The sequence below is a fragment of the Anas platyrhynchos genome, chromosome 2 (assembly GCF_047663525.1).
Source record: "Anas platyrhynchos isolate ZD024472 breed Pekin duck chromosome 2, IASCAAS_PekinDuck_T2T, whole genome shotgun sequence".
Taxonomy (NCBI): domain Eukaryota; kingdom Metazoa; phylum Chordata; class Aves; order Anseriformes; family Anatidae; genus Anas; species Anas platyrhynchos.
In genome coordinates, this window is record NC_092588.1 from 154,822,868 (window position 1) to 154,850,372 (window position 27,505).

Below are 27,505 nucleotides of genomic sequence, written 5' to 3' on the forward strand. Positions count from 1 at the left end.
GGCCTCCATTCTACAGCAAGGGCTTCCTCCTCCTCCTCATGCCTGTGTGAAAGTAAACAAACTGCGGAACACGAACCCGGGAGGTTCACAAATCAGAAAGCAAGAGGCCCATCAGCCGGCTACCGTACAAGTATTTTTAAGTGCTTGCGTCTGGCAGCCAGCACGGTCGAGGTCAATTCCCGGGAGCCCTCAAGGATCTTTTCCAGGAAGCCACCAGCGAGTTCATGACACTTGAGGAACTGGACAAGGTGTCCTCTGAGAAAGGAGCTTACGCACCGCCAGCTGCAGAATAAAAGGCCAAACCTAACAAACAAACCTCCTCGCCTCCGTTCCTCTGGGTTGCTCCTCTCGGAAGGATTAGCAGAGCAGGGGAGGATTTCAAAGGCAAAAGAGGGTCTTTTGGGGAAGGTGACTGGAAGAAGTTTGTCACGGACTACCCATCACAGCTGCAAGGACAGGGTTAAGCCAACTTTCCGCCCTGTTAGCCACTGAAGGGACTTTTTCTCCTTTCTCTTCTTTAAGGCACTGCGTTCTGCAAGAGCTGGGACCCTCTGCTCATCAGCACAGCCACGGAGGGGGGGAAGAGAGAAGCTTCATCATTTACTACAAATGCTTTTTAAACTATTACAGGCTAAGTGATTGACACTCAGATTTCACGTGGGCTTGGATTTTCAGGTGGCTCTTCACATTCCCTAAGACAAGGCAAATCTGAGGTGTAAGACTCGAAAAGGAGACGTGTAACAATCCCCCCTGCAAACATTGCTGGATCACCAGCTCCCAGAGCAGGGACTGGGCAAGGCAGCTGTAAACCCTATCAAAACAACACTTCTGATCGAAAAGGGGGCTGGGGTCCCAGCAAGGTTTGGGGAACTGTGTTCCCAAGTCGCTTGGCCCTGCAGCATCCAAGTGAAGGGCTGGGAGCCTCCTACAGAGTCACGGCTGTGAACTCCCGGTGTTACTTTTCCAAGAACTTCCATTTCCCTACTCCTCAACGTTCGCCTCAGCCTCAGATAATAAACCTCATACGAGCTCTTCACCTCAACGCTCGCAGCAATAAAAACCCTCTTGCTTCCCAAGCTGTTAACAACACCATTAGCTGCCAGCTCTGGCTGCCCTCGCCTACCTCCCGCGCTCGGCGCTGCGAAAGGGCAGCTCGGCAGTGACCGCCCCAAAATCCAGCCCCATCCCACGGCAGGAAGCCCTCCCAGCAGCCGCTGGCACGCACGGAGAGCCGCCCAGCCACTGTTTGTCCATTGCCCTTTTTCCTTTCAGCGAGGCATTTCGTGCTCGCCAGCGCTCTCCTCCCCTTATACAGGAAGCCGGGGCCTCAAGCTTAAGCCTGCGCGTTCAGCTCGGGTCTGTTCCAGCTACTACTGTGAGCAGATTCCTCCAGAAAAAAAATAAAATAAAATAAAAAGGCTCCCACAGCCGCATCTTTGCTGTGAAGTGCATGGAGAGATGATTTCTCCCAATTTTCTGGGAGAAAAGCAAAGGAGAGAGAAATTAGAGTTGCTAAGGTTGAACAACCGCGCCACGCTGTTTATCAAGACGGGGCGCGGATGATCCAAATCCAAAGGTGCAAACAAACCTTGCAACATCCCTATGAGCAGATAACGAAGCGTGTCCCAATATCTTCGTTCACATGCTCCGACACGACCACGCTTCGGCCGCTCTGTGAGCCCAACGTAGCCACGCTCGAGCACTTTCGGTGGCTTCTGCGGGGGCTGGGGGAAGCGGCAGCGATAGCGCGCTTGTGGGAGATGGTAGAAAGATGAGGAAGATGCGGTTGCAAGCAGAAGACCTTGGTTATGGGAGCCTGGGAACCCTCTGCAACGGGCTGAGGGCATAAAAGAAGGAAGAAGGAGCCTACAACGTTTATTTTTATTGCGGTCTGTACTCAGTTGAGTTTCTCTGCGCTAAGAAGGCACCTACAGCCTCTCCACTCCACGCCAGCCTTGACCGTGCCATCAGCCCCTTCCATCCTCACAACAGCTTCCTTCCTTCCAGGGGGAGTGTGAGCCGCCTTTTCCTCTCTCCTGGCCATTACAACATCGCCAAGATGGCCTCAGTCTGTTCCTCAGAAGCCAAAAAACAAGTAAAAATTGAATTTCTGTATCTTGCTATGCAGCATTTTGTAGTGTTGTGTCCCCTGCCCCTACTCAACAGCTTCCTCAGCTCCACCTCCCTGAACCTCACAGCCTAAAATAAGTTGAAAACCAACCATCATCATCATTTTCAATTATTTTGGCATTTTCTCCATGGCTGACGTTAGGTAAATGCACATACTAAACAAAGAAACAATCAACTGAACTGCATGCCCGGCACTTTTAAGACAGGTGGGGTGCCCCAGTTCCCAGGCTCCCCATTCCTCCAGCAGCCAAGGCCGGCAGCCAACATCACTCCTGTTTTCACTGGGCTGTTCAAATTAATTTTACAGCATTTCAGACAGCACACCAACAGGTTACTGTAGACTTCAGCACCCACTGCTGTATCAAGAGCCTCATCAAAACAAGCCAATGCATCTCCAAATGCCTGCAGTCAGCTGAATAACTGCAGCCACCTCACCAGAAGCACCACAGGATGCACAAAGGGCACCAAAATACCCAGTATCTGAGCCCTTCCCCTACCTTTGTCCAGGCCCAAATAACAGTCCCTTGGGGTATTCTGCAAAAACCATTCGATATGGCCAAGAGAAGAGGCAGCTGCTCCAAAGGGAGGGAAGAAGGACCACTGATTTAAGAGACAGCTGAACTGATTTCTCTCCTCTAGGTTACTGGATGCTGCTGATTCAAGGTGCGTCCGGTGGTAGGAATGAACTGAATTCTTTTAAATGTTCACACTTTACCTCACATTCATGTACAGAGATCCCCCGAGCATTTACATCTAACATCTCATAATGCAATGGCATGAAAAGGAGAGAAGAAAGGAAGCACCTATATGCAGATAACCATCTGCAGAAGTAACCACACCAACATACCTTTGCTTTATTAAAAAAAACATATGCCAGCTTCAGCCCTATTCTGATTTCTGTCAGCAACCCAACTACTGAAATGCTGTAGTCACATCAGTTGCAGAGAAAACCAGCAGAAAGCACCTGGAGATCTAACCCATACTCCTCTACCAATAATAAAACCCATGCAACTCCTTCTGATAGAATCTCTCTAATCCACTTTATTATATATATAATAAATAAATTTTTTAATGTCTCGTACTCCATAATCTCCACAGCCATGGGAAATGGCCTCCATTACCTTTATTCTTCAAAAAGGTTTCTAATGTCAAGTTCCAACAAAGGAGATGCAGATTAAAGCCTATCACTTCTTGTTCTATCCAACAACAGAGAGAACGGATTATTTTTTTTACAGCAGCATTTATTTCAGGATTGAAAAAAAAGTCTGCTTTCTTTTCTTCAGAATTAAGAAAAAAAAGCCCTCAATTTGTTCAATCTTCACTACAGGTCAGATTTTCTACTATGATTTCTTTCTCCCTGCTCCTTGGAACGCTCTCAAATCCAAATGCAGCGCTCAAAGCCTTACAGAGCAGTTCAGAAGTCTTTCCAAAGCAGAGTACAGCAGGACGACTTCACTGTTCTTACAAATCAGCTGTCATGTTGGAATGCGTAAACAGGCATATATCTTTTTTACTGCTGTGTGACCGATCTGACTATTACAAAAGTCTCAGGATTCTGTACGGGCTAGCAAGACAACTAGTTGCTCTTTCTTCTTGGTTTTTGCAGGGGATTGCTCCACGCAATCTTGAAACAGTCTGATTAAACAGCATGAAAAACACAGGATACAGATTTTGCTTATCCAGCCCCTTTCTATTTTCAGTTCAGTCATCCAGTATGGCTTGCATTTTGGTACCTGCAAATTTTGTATATTCTCCGTGGCATCATCCAAGCCATTAATGACCGACAGACCCTGCATGGTCCCACTTCCCACACCCCTTCACAGGCCCTGAGCTACTACACACTACGCAAAGACTTCCGCACCCATTTTATAGCAGTTTATACGCACCACCTTTTTCTAGTTTTCAATCTTAAAAGCTTCAATTTGTCATGATATATTAGTTTTTCCTTTCCTTCTAACCAAGCCACAGAACTAAGTTCAGTTGCTTTAACGTGATTTATTTTTGAAAGGAAAATCTGTCGAACGTCAACCGTTTCCTTGTTTTCTTGTGAGATTTCTGAGTCCTCCATGTTCGTTCTTGAAAACTGGAATTAAAAATTATGAATCAGGCAGCCTAAGTACCACTTTTATTCCTCAGGTTTTTTTTAAGAACCTTATTTACTCTTCTCAAGGTAGCAAAGATAACTCGAGGTTCTAAAGTTATGTAGTTTCACACCAGCCGCTAAGCATCCAGCGATTTAATTTGCCATCTGCTCTCAATTAAAGTCTTAGCCAAAGACTGATACAAACTTCCCCTCCTCCATCTTAATAAAGTATTTTTCGCATCACAAGTTGCTAGCTTCCTTTTCCTGCTGACAGCTGCCCAGATCTTTCGTCTTCCTTTCACTACCACAACACTTGAGGATTCTTTGTCTTCCTCAGAGCCCTGCATCCACTGCTAGGTGCACGTCCTGGCAAGCACAAAGCACAGAAAAGATAAAAAGTAGTAATAAATAAGTAAATAAAAGTCGGAGAAGCCAAAGTATTCTTTTATAGCTATCCCTGCTCAAATCATCCCATCTAAAAACTAGGTCAGGCTCTCTGCAGGCTCCCTTCCTTCTTTCATGTGCTGGAGAAACTTACCGAGTTAGTTACTGCGTTTTCTATCTTTAATTTCAACTGGGACAGTTTGTGCTTGTCTCCATAAGAAAAAGTTGTCAAACTGCTCCCTCATCTAAGCTCTTGCTGTCAGGTTTGCATCTTTAAAAACTCCCCGTGTTGTCTCCCCCAGTTTCCAGAGGTGTGCTACCTCGTAGCTTACTGCTCTTCATGTTTTTGCTCTCTCCCCCCCTTTCCCTTCCCTTTGATGAAGGATGCCACCATTTCACACCTACCCTGTCTGAGCCACTAGCCACTTCTGTGCTCTCACCTACGGTGCAGAACCTCACCTTGAAGCGTCTCTCCCTGCTGCCCTTCCTCCAGGGAAACATTTTTTGAATGCTTGGAGAAGATGCTGGGTGGACATGTCCTGCCGTACTCCTTCCCTCTAAAAATCACATCACTGCTGTCTTCTGGGGCTTCGATCACTTTGGAATTATGATACAACACGTAAGACACTTGCTAGCGAATTGTGAACTGTACCATCAGTAGCATTCAGTCCCTTCTGCAACCCAACAAGCCAGAGACATGGTTTCATGAAACCTGGTCACTACAGAAGCTCGTTGATGCTATCGCTGTACTCAGAGCTTTACTATTTGTGACATTTGGCCTCATACTTTTTGGATAACTCCACAAAAGAAGTTCCAATAATTACTTCTCAGCCCATGAGGGTGTTTGCTGCCTGGCAGGGGCTGGTGCAGCTGCCAGGCCGTGCTGTCACAGGACGGTGGGGCGAAACCAGCCACGAAGGCCCAGCTCTGTGATGTGCCAGTGGTGCTGTGCAGACATTATTCCTGAGCTCTGTATCACTTTCACTGCTCCTGTTCGTACAAAGCATGTCTTAGTCCACCCTAAAATACGTGTGCTATGCGAACACGGGCTGTAGGCAGTCTCTTTCTGCTCCAGAGATGACTCCCAAGTGCAAGATATTTGGTTACAGAGGCATCATCCATCCAAGGTGAAGGGATCTACCCAAACTGACATTCTCTCCCACGACAATTTGTGTTTTCCTCCCTTCCCAGATCCCTTCCCTTCACAGCCACAGCTTTTATCATGTCTGCCACGACACGTACATCTCACTGATCTGTTTTCACAAATGCGTAATTCACCTCAGATCTTCTTATAAAAATATTTGCTTTAACAAATCTTCACGGCTAAGTGCAATAAATAGGAGTTATTTTGAGAGGTGCATCTTAATCCTGAAGAGATGAATCTTATTTTCTTACTAAGACAATTTCAGGTTGTTTTTCGAAGTCTAAGAGGTGCCAGAGAGGCAGCGAGACACAGGAGTGAGCTCTAATTCTGCTCAAATCCCTCCCGAAGCACCTCTCGACGGGGCACGCTTCTCATTTTGATAGAACAAGGAGCTGCCTACAGTCATTTCATTTGCCCAAGTGGCAAAGCTGCTTCCTGTAAGGAAGCTGTCATGAAATCAATGTTTTCACTGCAAGGCTAACCACACTGAGCTACAAGGGTTTTTTTGTTTGTTTGTTTGTTTCATGGGAAAGAAAGAACCAAAAAAAAAAAAAAAATGCTTTGTGCAGTTTTCTACTGTTTCTTTAGTCGTTTTTGAAGACAGTATTGGTAAAAATGCAACTTTGCAGGCTCAGCAGTCAGTGAAACACTTACAGGTTTCCTTAACATTTTCTGTATAGGTAGCAAACGAACTGACCTCCAACGCTTGAATCAGTATTAAAAATCCTCACAAGGACAGCTAAAAATTACATTGTGGCTGTCCTGAGTATTTTTTTCCCCCAAAACACACTACCTCCAAAATCAGCGTTTGGATAAGTCCAAATGTTCAGAGTAATAGACAGCTTAAACATTAACAATCCTCCCCTGCAGAAAAAAACAAAATCAAAAAACAACCCAGCCACCACAACCACCACCAAAAAGCAACCACAGAGTTCAAGGAGCACCCAAAAAATAAGAAATCAGAACGGATGTTCAAGGCTGCTGAATGCTGCAGCTCAGACCAACGCCAGTAGGCTCCCATCCCATTTCAAGCAATACCCATCATCCTTACCAAACCATACAACAGAGATTACAAGAGATCTCTGATTTTACAATCTCTTGTAAGAAGAAATGCTTCTAGCACCACACCAGATCCAGATGACTGTTTGACACACGCATGCTTAAATCTGTTCAGCTGTTCTGCATATATATATGCACGCCAAGCAGATGAAGAGAATCACATTTGTAGTGATGAATGAAATGACTACAGGCACATTTGTAATGTTTCATGTCAAGGGTGACGTGTTCATCGATCAGGTTTTCAACATGTACAACCACCTTTCCATCACGAGATTTCTTCATGCAGACTCCAGTACAAGCAACCGTGACAGTTAACAACCTGCCTGGCACGCTCGTCTCTGCAGGTAGCTCACAAAGTCCAAAAGAGTGGGGAGAACTGGATGAATCTAAGCAAAACCAGTGTTAGCTGTGAAGATGACAGCATGAGGTCAGACTTCCAGGAATGAAGTACCCACCTGATGATCCCTGCCTAAGGAACAGAGCCACCATCTTGTCTTACAGAGGAGGTGCACATAAAGAACATGTTTTTCACAGCCAGAGATGTAAGAAATAAGGATCACAGAACGGTTTCGATCAGAAGAGATGTTAAAGATCAGCTAATTCCAGCAGGACCCCCTCCCACCAGCCCAGGCTGCCCCCAGCCCCATCCAGCCTGGCCTTGGGCACTGCCAGGGATGGGGCAGCCACAGCTCCTCTGGGCAGCCTGGGACAGGGCCTCACCACCCTCACTGGGAAGAATTTCCTCCTTATATCTGGTCTAAACCCACCCTCATTCATTTTAAAGCCATTCCCCCTTGTCCTATCCTCACACCCCTGCCCAAGAGTCCCTCCCCAGCTCTCCTGCAGCCCCCTTCAGGCCCTGGCAGGCCGCTGTGAGGTCTCCCCGGAGCCTTCTCCTCTCCAGTCTAAACAACCCCAACTCCCTCAGCCTGGCTCCACAGCAGAGGTGCTCCAGCCTCTGAGCATCCTCGTGGCCTCCTCTGGACTCACTCCAACAGGTCCATGTCCTTCTGGTGCAGTACAAATGCTGCAAATAGTGGCAGAGCTAACATACAGCACTATTTTCAGTAATGTACCAAAAATAAGCTAAGGGCAGATTCCTGCCCCTGTGACAGAAAAAGATCTGCCCCTATACACATATCACGCAAACAGAATGAGAATGATGACCAGCAGCCAGTGTTTTGCAACATTCATTGAAGATGAAAAAACAACCCACCTCCCTGAACAGGAGCTTTACTGTAAATGCTTCACTTATGGCTTTGCTCTCTGCTAACAGAATGCCAATTAATTGGCTAATCCACTTACAGATATAAAAAAAAAAATCTTCCATTGAATTAACCAATAAAACACTGCTGTAAAACCTGCCCTGCCTTCCCCTGCCATTTCACTGCATGAGAATTAAGACCACATCTTATAACATCGCTTAATATGTTAATCTTAAAGCAAAACACTAGAGTGAAACTCTAATATATTCAGCAAAGCAAACAAAAATATTAGAAAACATGCGATTGACTGTAATAGAGCAGTATGCCTGAATACTGTAGGGCACCAAAGCAGTAATTAAAACATCAAATTATCCCATTTGGCAGAATTAACAGACTATAAGCAACCTGATATCAAGACATAGCTTTAAGAACGAAGAGTGTTTCTTATGGACTTGTTGATGCTATGGCAATAAAACAAAGGGCACTGCACACGTAAAGCTGATGTTAAAGAAAGGATATGTCAGAATTTTACTGGGAGACGCAAAGTAATTTTATATATTTTTTTTTTCTTTGAAGACAGGATTCAGAGGGTTTTTTGTTGTTGTTTTTTAAGTGCAGATTTTCTACAGAATTACCTACCCCATTCTTTTTGGAAGCTTCTGCACTGAAAATTAATGCTCATGGATCACAGACTGCATGAAGCATTAAGCTATTTCACCTTTGCAGATTCTATGCTAAAATAAGAAGTTAGGGCAAAAAGTAGCACCTAGAAGGCATTCATCTTACATGTCCTGGGAAAGCAAAATCAAACACCAGGGAAAGATCTTCATACCCACAGCAGCCAAAAAAAAAAACAAACAAAAAAACACACCCCTGAAATCTTGCATTAGCACCACCAAAAAATCCCCACCTTGTCTTAATTGTTTCCTGTAACCCCAGAAGAGCATTTTGCAAATGTAAGCTCTCTCATGTTGCAATCTTTAACCCTGCTCCTCCTACACCTCTGTGCACGACTGCCAGCAGTTCATTTTTACAGGTGAGGAAAATCAAAGTAGTATTGAAAAGAAAGGAGGCTATCTGCAAGTATCAGTAACTGTTTATTGGAGTAAGATGGAAGTTTTGGAGCATACAAACTCCAGCCTGAAATTTGTGTCTCTTTTGTGCCCGGCAGAACCTCCTGGTAAGGAAAGGAACTGGCACAGACACGAAGAGGCAGAACTAATGAAAGGTTGAAATGATGCCCCAAGCCAATATGGTCTTCAGATGTTGTTGCTGTCCTCTTAAAACCCAACTTTCTCTCTCCCCGTGAAGTCTGCACGTCATCACGTTACGCTACAATCCCGTGATCTACTGAAATCTTTATACATTTGGAAAAAAAAGAGGAATGGACAGAAAAATTAAAGAAACATTGTGAGATGGCAAGTTATTTAAAAGTAAACCCAGTATCTAGGATTCTTGTTCAAGAACACTGAGCTGATTATGGATCATCATGCCATTTCTGGAGGGAGACTGCGACTACCTGGTACCAGTAAAGTCCTTGGTGTATTTTTTGGCAGAGCAGTGACAAAGCCCCAAAGCTCCCTCACACTCGCACCATACCGCATACAGACACTATTGTAACTACTCACTGAGATCCTGTACATTCAGCTTGTGTGTTTTTATAGAAAAAGTATCAAGCTGCCATGCAAAATTGCTGCAGGACGTTATGAGCGGTCAAGTTCTACCACAAAGACGGCTGAATTTGAAAAGCAAAGGAACTCCCATGGATTTTAAATCCAGAAAAACAGAAGGTGATTTCGGGATTACACTGTGTGACAACGGCAAACTACTCAGAAATGAGACCATTACATAGTTAGGAACACAGTTGTCAAGCAGTTAAAAATAATAATTGTAACGAGCTCATTCTTTCCCTTTCCATCTTTGAAAAGGTGAGCTGATAGCACTGTGACCTTCTCATTAATACATACACGATAGCTGCAGTTGTAGATAAACAATTAAGTATCTCTGCCTATTTTGTAGGGTGGCCTCAAAGTGGGTATAGGAAAGCCAAGAAGGTTCATTTTATTCTTCATTTTTGGGGAGTTTTGTTTGTTTTTTAAGAAAGAACATACTGTTGCTCTCTTTGAAAGAAGAACCAACATTGCATTTCTATTAACAGCATCTTTTAAGCTCACCTGTTTCTAGCTTTCCTTAGAGACCAAGCTTTTACACTGCTTAGGCTTTTACTGTGCTGAACAGATGCAAGCGCTATTCCCATAGAAGTTTGCTTCCTATTTCCTACCTTTTATGCTGCAGCTATCATCCTAACGCACAGAAGCCCCCACCCTAACATGCTCAAGGTGTAAACCTGGCATTTGTCAGCCCGACACACAGCAGATTCTGCCTTTGTCTTCACCCTCATCCAAATTACTTTTCTGAATGTGTCACTGGGCAATTAAAAAGAGTTCATGAGTGAATTACTAAGCCTTTTAGGAAATACATGCTAGTTGCCCACACCCTCTCAAGTACCACCATGTCAAATCCCTAACAAAAGGGTGCTGGGAAGGAGGAATATCCCTTTCAGAGGTCCTCAGCTGCCATTCTCATCAGTAGCTCACAGCCCTAAGCTTGACATGTAGTGTGACTTTGTTAGACAACAGCTTTGAGAGTGGAATTTTGTTTCTTCTAGAGAATTTTTATACAAAAAAAAACAAACACCTGGATAAACAAGCATTTTGTTATTCTTTTGCACAGGGATCTGCAGGTGTCCTTCCCATCCTCAGCTGCTGTATGGCACCACGGGACCAAGCACTGGCATTCACCTCCGTAGCACACTCTGCTCCTGTACACACACAGAGCAACTAACAGATATCTAAAGAAGCACACACAAATATTTCCAACTGCTGAAATCACATTAAAGGGTTAAGAAGATAGCACTGAAAAATAAAGCCACAAAATCCCTCTCTAACGTTAGTCTGCCAGCCTCAAATGAACAATAAGCCTTTTCTTTTTTCTTTTTTCATGTAGCAGAAAATTAAAGCTCAGTATTTTAATCTTGAAAAACGATATTGCCAAATAAGAAAACCTAAAAAGGGCTTGTATGACACCTGAAAGGTGATTTTTTTTCTAAACTGACATTTACATCAGACTGAATTTTTAAAAGCTTTCAGTCATCTTTCCTCCAGCTTCACGCCAGCTGCCTTATTCCCCTTTTTCTCAGTTTTCTGTTTACACCCCAGAAGTATCAGACTATTTTTTTTTTCCTCCTTTCAGATTCTTTCTATTTAGGCATCTTCATTCCCTTAAATTACTTCCTTGGACATTAATAGCAGAGGTAGTGCAATACCTCAGCGTGCCAGCAGAAATAAAATACCACCTTGTTAATCATTGATCACAGAAAAAGGGGGAAGAGTGTAATGGCTAAATGCCTTGTAAATATTTACTGAATCGCGAGCTTGCATCATGAATCTTACTGTGCCAAGCTTCGGCAGGGAGCTAAGTTTCATCCTTAATATCAGAGAACAGGGCCATTAAAATCATACCACTGAGCAGACAGCTGAGCTTACAGATTGATTTAATCTGGTCCTTGGCTGTAAATTCACTGCCCCAACCCAAAACGCATAGCAAGTACCTGCGTTGAAATGACTCCCCTTGAACTGAGAGCTTAAGCTCTCACAAACAAAGTCCTGTCCAGGTGCCAAGCCGCACATACCTGCAGGATGAGACACGGTTCCAAAATTTTACAGCCTGAAGTTCACAGGAGGAGGAAGGTGGGAAATAGGGATACGAAGGGAGGTTCTAGAAGAAGACCTGTGAAGCACTGATCTTAGAAGAATGGTTTCTAGAGCAACAAAGTCAACACGACTGAAGTTACAGGTGTTTAACATCCATGCTTCACATGGGTACTTCCTATTAGACCCTACAGTTACCTTTGAAGAAACTGGAGTATCTGTCACCCAGAACATTTTGCTCTAGGAGAGCACATTTAATACACTGAACAATGATCGTATCTACCCCAAATCATCACCACTATAAAGTTACGACACTGTTACACCTCTTGTTCTTTCCCGTATTCCTGCTGCGAGCAGAGCAGGGCTGAGATCCCCTGATGCAGGCAGGGTCCCACAGCTCTGCCAAGCTCCTGCCCCACTGCTGAGAGCAAACTGAGACCCAGACATTGACACTGCAAGTCCAAGGAAACTTGGAAAAACAAAAAGTCTTTGCTGTAAAGAGCTATGAAAAAATAATTTTGCTATGAGCACAGTGTATGCGTAATTCCTGAATGTACATCTTAAAAGAGAAGATTTACTTTTGTAATGGGATGTAGACTTCAGACTTCCTCCTGAGCAGTGCCCTGGACTATCAACAGGTGTATGGGATCTGCAGTCTGCATCCCCTCAAATACTCCTGTATTTCACACAACCCTATTTCCTCCCATGTAGCCAACTTTAACAGGAATCCTCCTCCCTTTCCATACCTTCCCTTCAACACTGGAGATTTCACAAAAGCAGGGAACTAAAAGCTTGTTACAATGACTTTTCCTAGATAACTATGCAAAGGATCATGAATCTGCAAGTACCTTTAATTCAGAACCAGACAGTTAAAACAGATTTTTTTAAGCTTCTGTAGAAACGCTGAAGGGTGAGCATATAAAATGCTGGGGCTACTCACTCAGGAAGCCAGCTGCCAAAACACATCGGAGACAGAATTAGAAGAGGTGATATTTCATCAAATTCCCTTGCAGCTTTTCAGGTTTGTCAGCATCGTATAGGAACAGTGGACGCCGCCAGAAAGGCCCTCGGAATAATGCAGCCTTTCCATAACCCTCTATATTGTTCTCCTGGCTGCCTGACGGACACAAGGAGAAGTTTCTCCACAGTGGCAGAACAACAGCCCCTGCTGATGCCGGCGTTGGGTTTGCCTCTGTGGAGGATCGCGATGGGACTTCAGTGTGACGCCAAACCCCAGAAACGGCAACCTGAAAATGCTGGCCAAAGCTTATCAGTGAGAGAAAGTTGGTGAATCTCTCCAATGTTTTATTAAATTACTGATTAAATTCAGCAGGGTACAGTGGATGCTGGGGCACGGACGGACTCCCAGCCCGCTGCGGGCCCACACTACCTAACGCTCTTCAGAACAGCTTCACCACTGGAGAGCCCGTTTTAACCGCCACCCCCAAGGCTGCTAAACTTAGAGAAGCTGAACACCACCGATACCCGTGGAAAATTTTTGTCGAGTTCTCTCTCTTTTCCTCCTTTCTCTGAAGGTGAGGCTAAAGATAAGCTGGGCACCTCAGTGTCCACTGCCACGCTGCGGTGCAGCCAGGCACCCGCGCGGCCTGCACAGCGCCCAGATAAAGTTATGGAATTGGGATTTTGAACTCCATTCCACTTAATTTTACTCACAGCCAAGGAGAGAGGACAGAGAAAAGCTGCACACGTGCCCTTTCCTTTTCATGGAGGCCCAAGGACTCAGCTTACATCGCCCTACAGCAGACCTCTACACCACAGATGATTAAAACAAAACCACCTTGCTCGGGTCCACACAATACAAAGCCACGTGCTCATTTTATACCAAACAGAATGGAAGAGGCTCTGACCTCCAGATTTATCAAACAAATCGAGGAAAATTCTCCTGGTCCTGACCACCTGGAAGGCACAGCAACATTTCCATTTTTCAGTCACGAAAAGACTTCCAGTGCTGCTAGCAACAGTTTGCACATCTGACCGAGAATATTCTAGCAGATATTTAAGCACTGCACTATTTAAGACTCCTCCAAGCAAGGTAAATGACTGTAATTAAAATACCAGTGACAGCTGAAAGCCATGTTTCCGAGAGAATACTGCAAAATTAACAGCATCCAAGATGAGCAGTACAGCATCTCTTCTGGTCACGCGTCCTCAGCCGAAGCACAGCAGAACATCTGGCTCAGCTTCTCCTCAAAAAGCACGAGAAGGCTGAAAGCAGTACACAGGTGGTGTTTGGGAACAAACAGCCCAAAAAAAGCCATCAGCAGCCCACTTGCAGCACCGGGCAGCGAGTGCACGGGCCCTGAGCCGCCTCCTGGCTCCACGCAGGGCACGGCTAATTGCATGCGGTCTGACAGCAACAACAGGAGTGGCAGATTTGGGCACTCCGACCAAAAGGCAGGTCACAGTTTACAAGCAGAATGATATTTTTTTTCCTGTTAGCGTTCCAAGGACTACATTTAGCCTCTGGGAAATGATATGAATAGAAGTGATGTTTTCCAGAGAGAAGGGTGCTAGCGTTAGATTTTGCCCAAACATTACCAAAGAAGTATCTTCAGGTTAAGCATCTGAGTCCTTCTGCTGCTCCATTTACTTGACATGTTTTACATTTTTTCTAGAAGAATTATAAAGTGACCTCTCTAGTAAATACCGCCTGCTCCCTTTCACCGAAACAGACCATAAATCAAGAATTTACCATGTTCATCTTCAACCCTCTTGCTCAATACATTTTTATTATTATTTAACACGCAAGCCAGCTGTTTACAGAGATGTTAATCCATGCAGGCTTCACAAAGAAAAGAGAATTTAGTGGTGTTTTGCCACATAGTGAACTTGAGATTTATAAAGTATTTATGAATGCTGGGTCCAAACAGCAATCTCATCAGATACAGACAAGTATCCAGTGTTTATTCTCTTGCAGACTATGCAACCTGAAGAAATATTTGGCTGCTTTTTATGAAGAAATAGAAAGCAAACTACTTTCAAAGACATTTGCCTTCTGGACTTGGTCATCCTCTCTACAACTACATTTTATCAGCTATTTAACTGAAAATGTAAGATACGGATTCCCAGGGAATCACAGCTGCTGTACACATATGGTCTTAATTAAAGCAAGAAAGCCCATTTACTCCTGTAAAATACCTCCCAACAGCCAGCTAGCTGACTATCACCTAACCAGCTATTAACAAGGTGAAAACTGTGACCCTGTTTTCCAGTCAAAATCATTATCCATTCAAAACGGAGACCTTATTATCCAAACCAGGAATCTTCAGCTGACCTTATTAGCAGAACAGAAGATAAAGAGAGCCTTTTGTTACTTGAGGAAATCATATCCACAATAATATATATATTATCTTTTGGAAAAGCAGCATGTTTTATCTTCCTTTAGCATCCATTGAAGACGTTCTCAAAAATAAACCACACCTTACTTCTGTTTTAGGGCAAACACTACTCAACCAAAACCTTGTGCACTGCCATCCCGCTTTCCCAAGGTGTTGGAGGGAGTTTTGTGCAGGGCAAGCCCCAGGTTACCTCGCTAAAAATCACACTGCTATGGCTCTGGGCATCATCTCAACATTGCCTTCTCACGCAGATTTTCATGATTGGTTTCCTTTTTTTTGGGCTCACATCTCTGCTGTTATTACTGTTTGTTTTGTTGCTTTATTTTTAGGAGCAGAGGGGAATCATGCTTCTTGTCACAAAGCTCCAGTGAGTATTTTAGGATATATAATTAGTAAAGATTACAAGCGTTATGCGAACAGACTTGGGTGAAAGAATTACTTTTGGGTTGTGGGGGAGGAATCAGAACCATCTGGTGCACAACGAACTCCAAACCTGTGCAAATTGTGTTTGAACAGCACCACAATAGCACAAGGTCAACGTTCAGTTTTGCACCTCGGGGCTCATTCTAGCATATTACACATTGCAAAACGGAGTGGCAGAGCTTCATTCTTTTTATTTAGGACATTTTCTGAAAGGACACTTTGAATAGAAATTATAAAGCAAAACCTCCTTCTGATCTCATCTTCTCTTGAAATGTGGCAGAGCACCTCTCAGCAACTAATGGGCACAGTCCCTTACTGATGAACCTGGTCCTCCGGAGTGCATTAATGTTGTTCCTGCATCTGGGGCAGATTTTTTCTGAAATAGCTTCTTTTTCTCCTTTTAATAAAGCTACAGTTCTGTAACTTGAGGCATAACAGTATTTAGTTATTACATTTAAATACAAAGAAGGTTTGATTTAAGGGCATGGAACAGAATCCATCACTACCAAGACAACAGGTAGTGACATTTCTAAAAACTCAGCTCTCGGAGCTCATTTGCCTGCCAGAGAGATGCTAAAAAGGTGATTTATAGGAAAGTGCAGCAGCAATAGTACAACATGTAAATACAGGAATGAAACCTGAACAGATTCCTGCTTCAAAACTGCCAGGTCTCATTCCCGGTTTTGTTTGACCCTATTCCTGCCATGACATGCTTAAAAATAAAGAGTGGCAGCAACTCAAGGACTGCAGGGCAACGTGCTGGCCACCAGCAAATCTTAAAGCCTTAGCGGAGGGGAAAAAAACATCAGAAACAATAAGCATGCTTTGTAATAATATTCATTAAAGTTGGCCAGGTAGTACATCTATGTTGTTAGCATCCTTTTCAGTAGACAGCACGAATTTGCTGTACTTTCAAAATTAATTACGATGCAGAATAGAAATTATTTGAATTTCAGAGCGCAGTTTGCCTCACATTTTCAGTTTTTTTTGTGCTAATCTGGAGAAAAAAACATTTAGGTCTTCAGTACACTTCACAATTACGGAGGTTGCTTTTTGTTTGTTTCACTTTCATTCTCCATTAAACTTCACCATACTTGCTTCCTTGACATCTTTAATCTCAACACAAGAGGGAATCTTCCAGAAAGGCAGAAAAATTTTCAAATGAGGGGAAAAAAAAAAGTCCAACAACTATGTGCTCATGATAAACCCGATTAAACAAATCCACTTAAAATCTCATTCCTTTGTGGATAAGCACTTTACAGACCTCTACACTGATGCAAATTGTTTTACAGTTATGTTGTAAACCTCCTCCTTCTGGGACTTTTCAATTGATGTCAATTTGTAATTAGCAAATGAATTGCAATGAAGACTGCATTCAGCACTCTTTTCCCTTTCTTTTTTTTTTTTTTTTTGATTCCCCAATGAACGCAGAACCCCGGCCCCCTTTCCAAACCTCCCAACTTACTGATTCTCAACACGACCAGCTTCATATCATGAGAGTCAGGAGAACTGGCCGCTGGCCAATGAGTGGCTTGGCGAAGGGAATCATCCTCCAGCACGCACAGCCCATCACCCAGGAACCCCGGGCACGAGTTCACAAGGAATGTGCCTTCAGATACTTGACATATTCGGTTGGTGTTTACATAAAGGTATTTCCCCCCTCCTTTCCTAACTGGTGGGTGACAATTCATGTGCTGGAATGCGATCAGAGCCTTTAAAATACTACTTTTTGTTGATGTAAATGCGAACTGCAGTCAGTTAATCCTGTTTAGGAACTCCTAGGTAAATTATTCTGGCAACCAGTCTTCCCGAGGATTATTCAGGTGCAGGAGCAAACAGCTCCTTTTAGCCAAATTGGATGTTTTGCCTTTAATTCTGAAGGCATGCTGTATGATGGGAAGAGCCCTAGCACCCTTACTCTTTTGTTACTTCTCATGCATCTCCTCCGTTTCAACACAGCACAATTTCCTCTTGAGGTTTTAAAATGATTTTTAAAAAGAAAACAGAAGAAATAAATATCTCTGCTTTAAGAGACAAGACTGCTATGCTGTAGCAGTGACCTGCATCAGACGAGACCAAGATCTTTACCTCACTAGATTTTAACAGGAGTTCAGAAACGCAAAGGATCTCTCTTCTACACCATTTTGGCCAATTTGCCAGGGCCAGTCTGGCCACGTAAATGTTCCAGGAGTTCCTCATGGCTACACCAATCCTCAAACACCTCCCATCATTTCTCATAGCAGAACCATCCCAGGCACAAACAACCAGCAGCACAAAACATCTCTGAGCCCCTCAAACCTCAGCATCATTGGAGCATGAAGAGGCAGGTGGTATAATCCAGAAACTTAAGATGAGAATAAAAAAGGAAAGAATGTAAAATACAGCAAGGGGGATAATTAAAAATAAAAAAATCAAACGGTTCACTCCAAAAATCCCCATAAAATATTTGTTTAAACTCTTCTCCCGAAACATTTTGCTTTCCACTGCATTCCTGAAATTGTGAACATGTATCTAACTATTTTTAGTTTACACAAAGCCCTATAAACCTCATTTTTTAGATTTGTAAGGCTTTCATGAGGGTTTATTGAGATCTGCTATTATCTTAAAATTGCCTTTCTCCTCCAGGTGGTAAATATTAGATCTTCCAGTGTGCTTGGCAGAAGGCAAGGATAAATTATTAAATATCTTCTAGGAATGTGTCACTAATGACCACTCCTTCGCAGAGTACTTTCATCTGAGCTAGCACTAAGGAAAACCTGCCAACTTCACGATTCAAGCAAACCTGAGACCGCAAAACAACTTTGAGACCTACACCCACTATTTTTAACTTTACCAAAGCTTTCTGATAGCTAGATCTCAAATAACCCCATGTACACGCGTTCATAGGTTTGAGGATGCAGATATTCAGACGTGTATGCTCACATAGCTTTTGTGAACAAAAAAGCAGCAGCACATGCAAATTCTTACATGCATTCCTGGAACAGCTACGTATAAAATTCATACCTTTACAAAAATTCACCTTCAAACTTATCTTCAGAGCTACACGACTTGATTCTTCTACAGATGTCCATCTGCTGGGGCACTAATCCTTGCTAACAGCTATGTTTGGTGATGCCAGGAGTTCCCTCCTGGCTCTGGAGATATCTCTACCCCTCACTGCCAGAGCCAGGAGAGAAGTGCTGTACCAGGGAGATGACAGCCTTGCAAATCACAAAATAGGAAAGGTTAAAGTTTCACTGCTGGTTGCAGCAGACAAGGAAAGGGCAAGATTTGTTCTGCTGGTAATTCTGCTGGGAATCCTGGGCTCCAGCTCGGGAAGCAAGAGAGCTTTGGGGGTGGGGGAGAGCAAGGAGGTGACAAAAAATCAATACATCACTTTCTACCAAGAAAATAAGGAGGCCCTGCAACAGTAACAGAGGAAAAAAAAAAACAAAAAAAAAAAAAACAACACTGGCAGAACTGACTGGTCCATTACCCAGGAGAGATGCCTTAGCTTGAAACAAAGCCACCAATATATATTCCATAAATTCAGGTTGAGATTCACCAAGTATGTGTTTTCTACTAAAGTGCCCCGATTTTTTTTATATATATATATATATATATTTTTTTTTTTTTTTACAAAAAAAAAAAAGAAGTCTTAAGAAATTATATACACAGCAGTTTTTGACAGATCAGACATCTTTCATTTGGGGTGGTTGTTCTTCTGCACAAAACACAGCCTGCAGCATCTTATTTGGCCCTGTCCATCAGGCTTTGAAAATACAAATAGAGGTTCAGAAGAGATTAATAGTTCTTCTCCACAAAAATAAATACAGGAAAAAAAAACTCATTTAAAAACTCAGGATCCTTAGAATACAAGTCTACCATATATTTATTCAGGTTTAACTCGCAATAAATTTCCTAAATAATAGAATTCCAGTTTCCAGTGCCTCCAATCACTTCTAATAATGGGGTTTTCTTTTATAAATCATACTTTATCATCATGTACAAAGAAAATAAGCCGTGCACTTTTATGTAAGCGATCGCTCTGATAACACACTGATTAAAGCCTACAAACTTTACGTAGGCACCGCACGCACAACCTTCCTTGCTGGTTTATCTACAGATATTAAGAGATAAAAATACCAGCTATGGCACAAAGCAGTGGCTGGTACTGAAAGTACCAGGACTATATAGGACTTGTTTTGATTTATAAATTCTTTTGGACTTGCAGCAAACACTCTAAGAATATACAGAAAGCCAAAATTACATGACAGGGTTCCTGGAACAGGATTTTTACTGTTCTATTTCGATGCTCCTTCTGCTTTCCATATTTGTCGTATCTGTGTCCATTTTACGCCTTAACCCTCTCCGAGTAAAAATAAAGCAAGCTCCCATCAAACTCGGGCAAAAATAGAATTTACAGGAGATTAACATTTCCAATATGGAAGTCTTAAAAATATCTCTGGCTACATCACAGCACAGAAGGCATCCTTCCCCTGCGCCTGCCCGCAGCCGCCCCTGACTAAAAGCTCTCCAAGCGAACCCCACTGACACCCAACCCTCCCCAGCTCCACCACACCATCCCATATGAAAATAAAGCTTTTATCCATATTGTTTGATAGAACAGACATGCAAAGGGTTTGGGGGATTTCTGTGGGATTTTTCAGTCAGGTTTGTGCTGCTGCAGGAGTCGCCTGAGGCGTAACCCTCGCCAGCAGTCCAGAAGTGGCCTTTGAACACCTAGGCCAGCTGATCAGCTCTCATAACTCAGCTTGGAAGACTTCTTTCCCTTTCTGAACACACTCATAACAGGGGATGAGTAGACATAGACAATCACCCATGTGGGCAAAGTCCCCCTGATGTTACCAGGAGAGCACCTGCGGCCTTTCTTCTTACCATCACCTCTGTCTCCTGAACAGAAACACCTCAAATATAACCCAAAGTAAGCCACCTGAGCAACCTCAAAGGAATTCCTCATGGGGTAGGGTTGAGCAATGGGTAAATTCACCCCCCAAATTAACGTTTCCATACCCAGGACTGCCTAAAACTGGATTTTCAATCGAAACTAGCGCCGACCAACAACCATGGTGGTCACCGCCAGCAACTTCGTCCAGCAAAAGCTTATCACAAAAACAAAGGCCTACTTATTTACAGAGTAAATATTCAAAATTTGACATATATACAATATGTTGGCTAGAACAACTCTGTAGCCATTTTCATATGTGAATTATGAAATTTACAAGACAGCAAAATCCATAAATTAAGGGTTTTGTAAGAGAAAAATCAGACTGCAAGAGTTAAACCTATCTAGCAGGCAGTGGGAACAACACCCTTCAGCAACACTGACCAGGACAAGTGAGTTTCGTTTCTCTCAGCTTTCACTTTCCCAGCATTTTCGTTTGGTATTGCTTTGAAGAAACGAAACGTGGGCAGACACTATCCGGAAGCATATTTGTGGGGGTCAGATTAAATTCTGCAAGATGAAGCGCAGCATCGACATTTCCCTGATTATCTCCGAAAATGCTATTTGCATTTCTGAATGCTGAATTGACAAAATGTAGGTCAACTGTTTTTTTTTTTTTAAGACATGTTAAACTTCTGAACACTCAAGCTAAATTACTTCATTAAAACAAATACGAATTTGAGATGATATGAAGAAACGATAATACTGCAGCTTGCCGACACTAAATACTAGATATTCCTGCAAATTATCGTTCGCGTTACTGCCGTGCCCTTCAGCTTGTTCACTGCTACCTTAAATCAAATCTTGGGTTACTACAGGTTACTACAGCCTCCCTGGAACATAAAACCTACTGTATGGTTACTCTGGTTTCATGTAACAACTATGTCATTAGTTAATGATTTAAAATTTTACCCTCCGTGCGCAATTCACATTCCAATGTGGTGCCGAAGAGGTTTTCACTTCCATTTCTTAATGCTACATTAAAGTAAAAATACTGTAGTTAATATTATAAAAATTTGTTGAGACAATGTCTCAAGGACATTAATGTATCTTTTGAATGTTTAAGTGCTTTAAATCCTGATGAAGCAGTAACAAAAATGATTCCTTAAGTATTTTCATATATTTTCAAAAGGTATCTTACAGAAGATACAATTAAAGACTTGTTCTGGTTGCATTCTCAAATAGCCTTTTAACTTGAGATCTTAACTGCTTGTTGTTTTAAGTGATAATTAATACGGCCTTTTCATTGGAATAAAATTGGAAAAACAAACAGTAAGTTTGCCTGTTTGTCAAAACATCCTTGGGGAATTACACTGTTCATTACAAAAATTGGTAATGGTTGTGGACCTCTTCCAAATGCTTCACTGCAGAAGAAAATACACTTTTGTAGACACACTAAAACAGTCAGGTATTCTAAATAACTGAAAACAGATGCCCAGCTGACAGATAGATGCTAGTGAAGTCAAGAAGGACATACCCAGAGGCAGAAAATGGACCACCATGGCTTGAAAGGCTGGGTACCTCTACAAGGACTGGGTTAGTATTGCTACTGCTGAACCAGCCACAGGGAAACACCTAGAATTTGCATCAGCCACAAGGAAGAAATCAAAGCACATAGATAAAAAAAAAAAGTGAGATTCACTCCACTGGGCTGATTGCCTGTTACCCACCTGTGATCACACTCTCTGTGCTGTATGCAGTGCACGGGCTTGTCATCATTGCTCAGCTTTCTAGAGATGTAACTGGTACATTAGAGGTCACTGTTCAACTGAATAATAAGAATATTTCTACATTTTCAACACCAAATAAACGAACAGCTGATTTGATCTAAAAAACTAATTATACTGAGTCAGATTCAGATTTTTCTTGATAGGTTTTCTTTATGTTTTCTTAATTGCTCACACAAATGGCTGATACAACATGTCCTTTCACATACTTATGTCCACATGTTAATTTCTAGTGACAAGTATTGTTAATGCTTCAAGTTGCTAAACGTGCCCAAATTACCACAACATTAAATAATGCTGTGAAAAACTTCTGCTTTCTGTACTTCACAAGCTAAGGGGGGATTATATTTTTCATAAATTTAATGCTGAGGGTATTTTTGATCACCAAATGGGAGAATATAAGTTTACATTTTCCAGAACTAATGTAATAACATCGACACTGGCCAAAATCCTCTAGGAGCGCGAGCACCACATGCATTTCCAAGCAAACATTACAATAATAATAAAATATGGTTGTAGCAACTTTCTGTGCTCAGCTTTCATGTTGACAGACAACTAAATACAGTGCACCACCGTGTGGCAATATATTAAGGCACGGATCGTGTGCCAAGACCTGTTTTTTTCCACTTTCCACAATTTTGGCTATTTGTTAAAAACAAATAGCTCCATCTCAGTATTAATAAGCTTCTCTTTAATGAACTATCACAGCCTCACTTATCTCAAAAGCCCATTTTTAATACACCTGGATTAGCAAAAAAATATTTGGACATTTTTATTTATAAAGCACGGTATTTACTTAAAAGCAGAGAGCAGAAGTGCCCCATGATGAGAAAACAGCTCCTGCCAACTGTGTTCCCTCCCTTCCACGAAAGTAATTGAGCATAAGCATATACTGTACATAACGCTCCTTTTAAACATAAATACAGGTTAAAAAAATACAGCCAGGCTAAACACTGAACTCACGGTTGATTAAAAGCTTTAAAAGTGTTAAAAAGAAAAAAAAAAACACAACACTTCCAGGTACACACACGTATTATTTAGCAGTTACCCAGCTATTGTAAAACCATTTCTCTGCAGCTTAAGGAGAAGAAAAAAATTCGTTTGTCACAAGAAACACCATGGGATCTCCCCCAAACCCTACAAAACCCAACTCCTGAAGGCACTGCGTGCCCCTCGGGATCCTGGAGCACATTTCTGCAGCCAGAAGCTGAACACAGGGAGAGGGAGGTTTTCCCCAGGCTCGACAGCCTCTGCTCGCACAGCACCGTGCTAGGGCAATTCACGCTCTCACAAAATGAGCACAGGCCCAGGCGGTACTTGCAGCAGTTAAAACCCGGGTTAATTCGTTATGCCTCATGTGCGTTAGCCATTTTGTGCCATAATTTGGGCTCAGCCCCAGCCAGCAGCGCACGCTCCCCCTGGGCACCATCATCTCGGCTTCAGGCTCTCACAGCTCGCCGGACCCAGGGGCTCTGCTAAAACTTCAGCAGTCTCACAGCAAAGCGGGTGCAGGGATGGGAATGCAATGGGGTTTTTTTGCAAGCTGCGTGCCTCAGCAGCAGGACAACCTGTAGCAGAAGAGGTAAGGGCAGCAGTGCTCATTCCCAAGCCCTGGAAGCAGCCTTGCAGCTCTCCTCCTGCAAAAGTTGCTCCGGCACGAGCCGGGTCCCCTTGCACAGCACGTACTACCATGCTGTGAGGCAGTAAATCAATCCAAAACAACAAAAAACACAGCAAAAAAATATAATCTACCTCCTGTATCGAGCTCGTGCTGAAGTTGGCTCCGGTCTGTGAAAGTCCAGCCACCCTTCTTCCCTCTCCCCCCAGCCCACCCAGCAGCCTGCGAGGCCCCTGCTATGCAATTAAGCCCATCGTGATTTTCTGCTCCAGACAAGCCACCAGCAAGAACACAATGCGTATTATGCAAGTTACTGCATAGTTATGCAAGTTAGATGCATATTTTCGCTGCACTGAGGGCTCTGAAGACACTTGTTTGATGGCGATGCTTACTCTGATTTCCAGCTGTCAGTTTTTCCCCCCATTTTCACTCAATTGGCTTTTTATTTTTTTTTTTTTTTTAATATTCAGACTCCAACCAGCTGCCAGCAGCATTAACGAAGCCCCTCCAGCACTTGCAATCACACCAGGGCACCATCTGAGCACCGTGGCACATCAATCTGCTCCGAAACGGGGTTGGGGAGACGGCACGGGCACAGCACCAGCCCCGCACGGCTGCGGGTACCCCACGCTCAGCACCACCAAAAGGGGAAAACGTCGCAAGTCTCAAGGGACGAGCAAGGCCTCGGAGTGGAAGTATCACTTCTCAAGTGCTGGGAGTCTAAAAGGGAGCTATGCGAGCGCTCCTGTACCAAAGCAAAGGATAATTTTTTGGTGAACCAAGTCCCTAATTGCACAATTTAAAAAAAAAAAAACACTAATAAATCTGTCTTCATCCTCCTGCAGTTGATGTGCAGGAGGTGAGAGGACCGTGACTTTACGCGAGCCTTTCGTCGCAATTATCCAGGAGCAACTTCTCCAGCCACCCCTCAGCACTTCTGCGATAAGCCACGCAGAAATGGAAGTGCTCTGAGCATCAAGAGCCCAGATTTTAGGGTGAAACGTACCAACCTATCATTCCTACCAGGCTACTTGGAGGTCTACAACCATGCCTCCTAGACAACACCACCATACACTTTGCTTGCACTCACGAGCAATTTCTGCCCTTTCCCCTTATTTACCAACACTGCCTGCAACAAAGCACAACCCAAAACACTTCCCAAACACAGCACCCCATCCCAACAACCCCAACAACCCCAACCACGCCACTTCCACGGCACCTTCATCCCGCCAGGACGCGGCTGCTCAGCCCGAGACCCCTCCGAGCTTCCACAAGGAAACGAGCGTAAGGGCGCCCGTCGACGTCTAACAGACTCTGGAGGAGAAGCAGCTCCCTCGGCCAAGCTGGATTCATCTTATTTTGGAGCGAAAGGCAGCCCGAGCGCGACGCTTTACGCAAGCAACAACTGTTTATCTGCCCAGCAGCTCCGGCCGCCAGCTCCCAGCAGCAGCCCACATTTCCCTCGGCGGCGAGGGGGAAAAAGAAAACAACAACAAAAAAAACAACTACAGATTCTTGAACGTGAGGCGGCGAGAAATAAAAGGAGAGGAGGGTAGAGATAGAAATCCCCTTTTTTGGCTGTTTTTTTTTTATTATTATTTTTTTCCTTCCCTGTTCTTTTGAGGAAAAAGAAGCGCTGAGGTTTCAAAGCCTTCCAAGCGAGCCCAGCGCAGGTTCTCCTTCCTTCTCTCCTTCCTTCCTGAGCGGGGTGCGAGCTGCACTGACAGCCGGCCAAAGTTGCATCGCCGACCCTCGCGGAAAGACAGCGCTTAATGAGATCAACCCACTAATTAGCCCCCCTGTACCCCCCCAAACCTCATTCCCGAGCCCTGTGCTGGAACACCTCTGGGCAAAGGGGTTGGGGGGGGGGGGGGGGGGGAAAAGGGGTCAGTGGGGGAACCCTGGGGTCTCCCGGCGCAGATTTCGGTGGCTCACCTTTATCCTGAGCGCAGGACAGGATCTCCTCCTCTTTGGGGTTAGTCACCTGGGTGATAATGGACGGGTTGTCCATGGAAACAGAGGGAGATTTCACCCGGCTATTTCCCTCCCGGAGGCAGAGGCTGGCGTTGCGAGGCGAAGGGGGGGGTGTGGGGGGGGAGCACGGAGGGAGGGAGGAGGGGGGGGTTGTTTGTTTGTTTAAAAATCAATACGCAGATTTAAAAAAAAATAAAAAAATAAAAAAATAAAATAAAAGAGTCCAGGAACGAAGCCAGGCGGGGAGGAGGGGGGGGGGGGGGCACCGCGTATGGGGCCCCTCCGGCCCTACTGCTGCTTCCTCCTCCTCCTCCTCCTCCTCCAGGCGCCAATTCCCCACGGAGGAGGAAGGCCGGGGGGGGGGGGGGGGGGGTGCGAGCCCAACCCCCCCCCTTAAAAAAAAAAAAAATAAAAACCCCAAAACACCCCCGGCCCCTGCCTCCCGCTGCCGCCGCGCGGCCACACACAGCCTTCCTCCCTCCTCCTCCTCCTCTTCCTCGGGAAGTTCCCCCCCCACCCCCCCGGGCTCCCTTCCTCACGCCGCCCCCCGCATCCACCTGAGCTCCCCCTCCCCTTCCCTTCCCCTTCCTTCCCCGGCTCCCGGGCCGCCTACATGCCCCCGCCCCGCTTATCTCATCCCGCCTTCCTCCTCCTCCTCCTCCTCCTCCTCCCTGCGGGCTCTCTCTCCCTGCTCCCCCCCCCTTCCTCCTTATTCCTCCTCCTCCTTCTCCTCTTCCTCCTTCTCCTCCTCCTCCCGCCGGGCGAGGAGCCTCCGCCGAGCGAGGCTGAGGATGAGGAGGGCAGCGCCAAGGGGGGGGAGGAAGGCCGGGGAACGAAGGGCCCCGCCCCACCCCGCCCCCCGCACCGCGGGGAGCTCCAAAATGGAGGCGGGCGGCGGGCAGCGCCCGGGCCCCGCTGCGCGGTAAACAAGGGGGCGGGGCTACACCCACAGGGGGCGGGGATTAGCTAAGGGGGCGGGGCTTAACCAACGTTGGTTTTAATGGGGGAGGGCGTGGCTAAATACAAAGGGGGCGTGGCCACGGGGCGGGGTTCCCCCTCGGAGGCCCTCGAGGCGCTGAGGGGCCCCCGAGGCTGGGAGGCGCCGGGGAGGCGCTGGGGCAGGGGCCGGCCGCCAGCGGGGCCCCGCCGCCATTTCCTTGCCTCAGCGCGGCTGGGCGGGAAGGGGTCTCGCCTCAGGGGGCGGGTGGCTGTGAAGCGATTCTCAGCTGAGCCTTGCAGCTTCTCGCAGTGAAAAAAATATATATATTTAATAACTTTAAAGCCTGCCCGTCTAGGAATTCCCACTTTACCCTGCTTCTCCTGTCCTCCTGAGTGCCTGCTGCTAGGGGCTGAGGCACGGTGCTGGGCAGGGGAAGGCATCCACGCACAACTGGCTCTTCCGTGGGGTTGTCAGAGTAAATAAAAATAAATAAAACCTTTACAAAACAGTAATCATAAGTAAGGAATTGCAGCCATGTTCCTTTCCAAGAAGGATAAAACAATACATATTTCCAATGTGTATACAAGTCTATTGAAGCCTTGCAATAAACAGGACAGATATTTTAAATCCCTTAAATTAATTGGGGAAAATCCTTTTGTAACAGCCACAGACCCAGGCAATGTGAGTTTTGCAGCACTGGTTACGACTGTCTCGTTTTGCTCCGAGATGAGAAAGCCACAGCCTGCAGTTCTACACACATACATAAATATGTATATAATGTAGATAACTCTGAACAGTTTTAAT

At 44.6% G+C, this 27,505-nt stretch overlaps 1 protein-coding gene across 4 annotated transcripts in view; it reads right to left on the reverse strand.

The window, feature by feature from the left end:
* CTDSPL (CTD small phosphatase like) overlaps positions 1 to 26,665 on the reverse strand; it is a 79,932-nt gene extending 53,267 nt beyond the window's left edge. Inside the window, exon 1 of one of the 4 annotated variants that reach the window (XM_038173725.2) lies at positions 25,723 to 26,665. In XM_038173725.2, the coding sequence (XP_038029653.1) occupies positions 25,723 to 25,798 (76 nt within the window). In that variant the 5' untranslated portion in view covers positions 25,799 to 26,665. The remainder of the gene's footprint in view (positions 1 to 25,722) is intronic. The other 3 variants (XM_038173724.2, XM_038173727.2, XM_038173726.2) reach the window with 3 other exon arrangements.
* Positions 26,666 to 27,505: the final 840 nt, after the last annotated feature.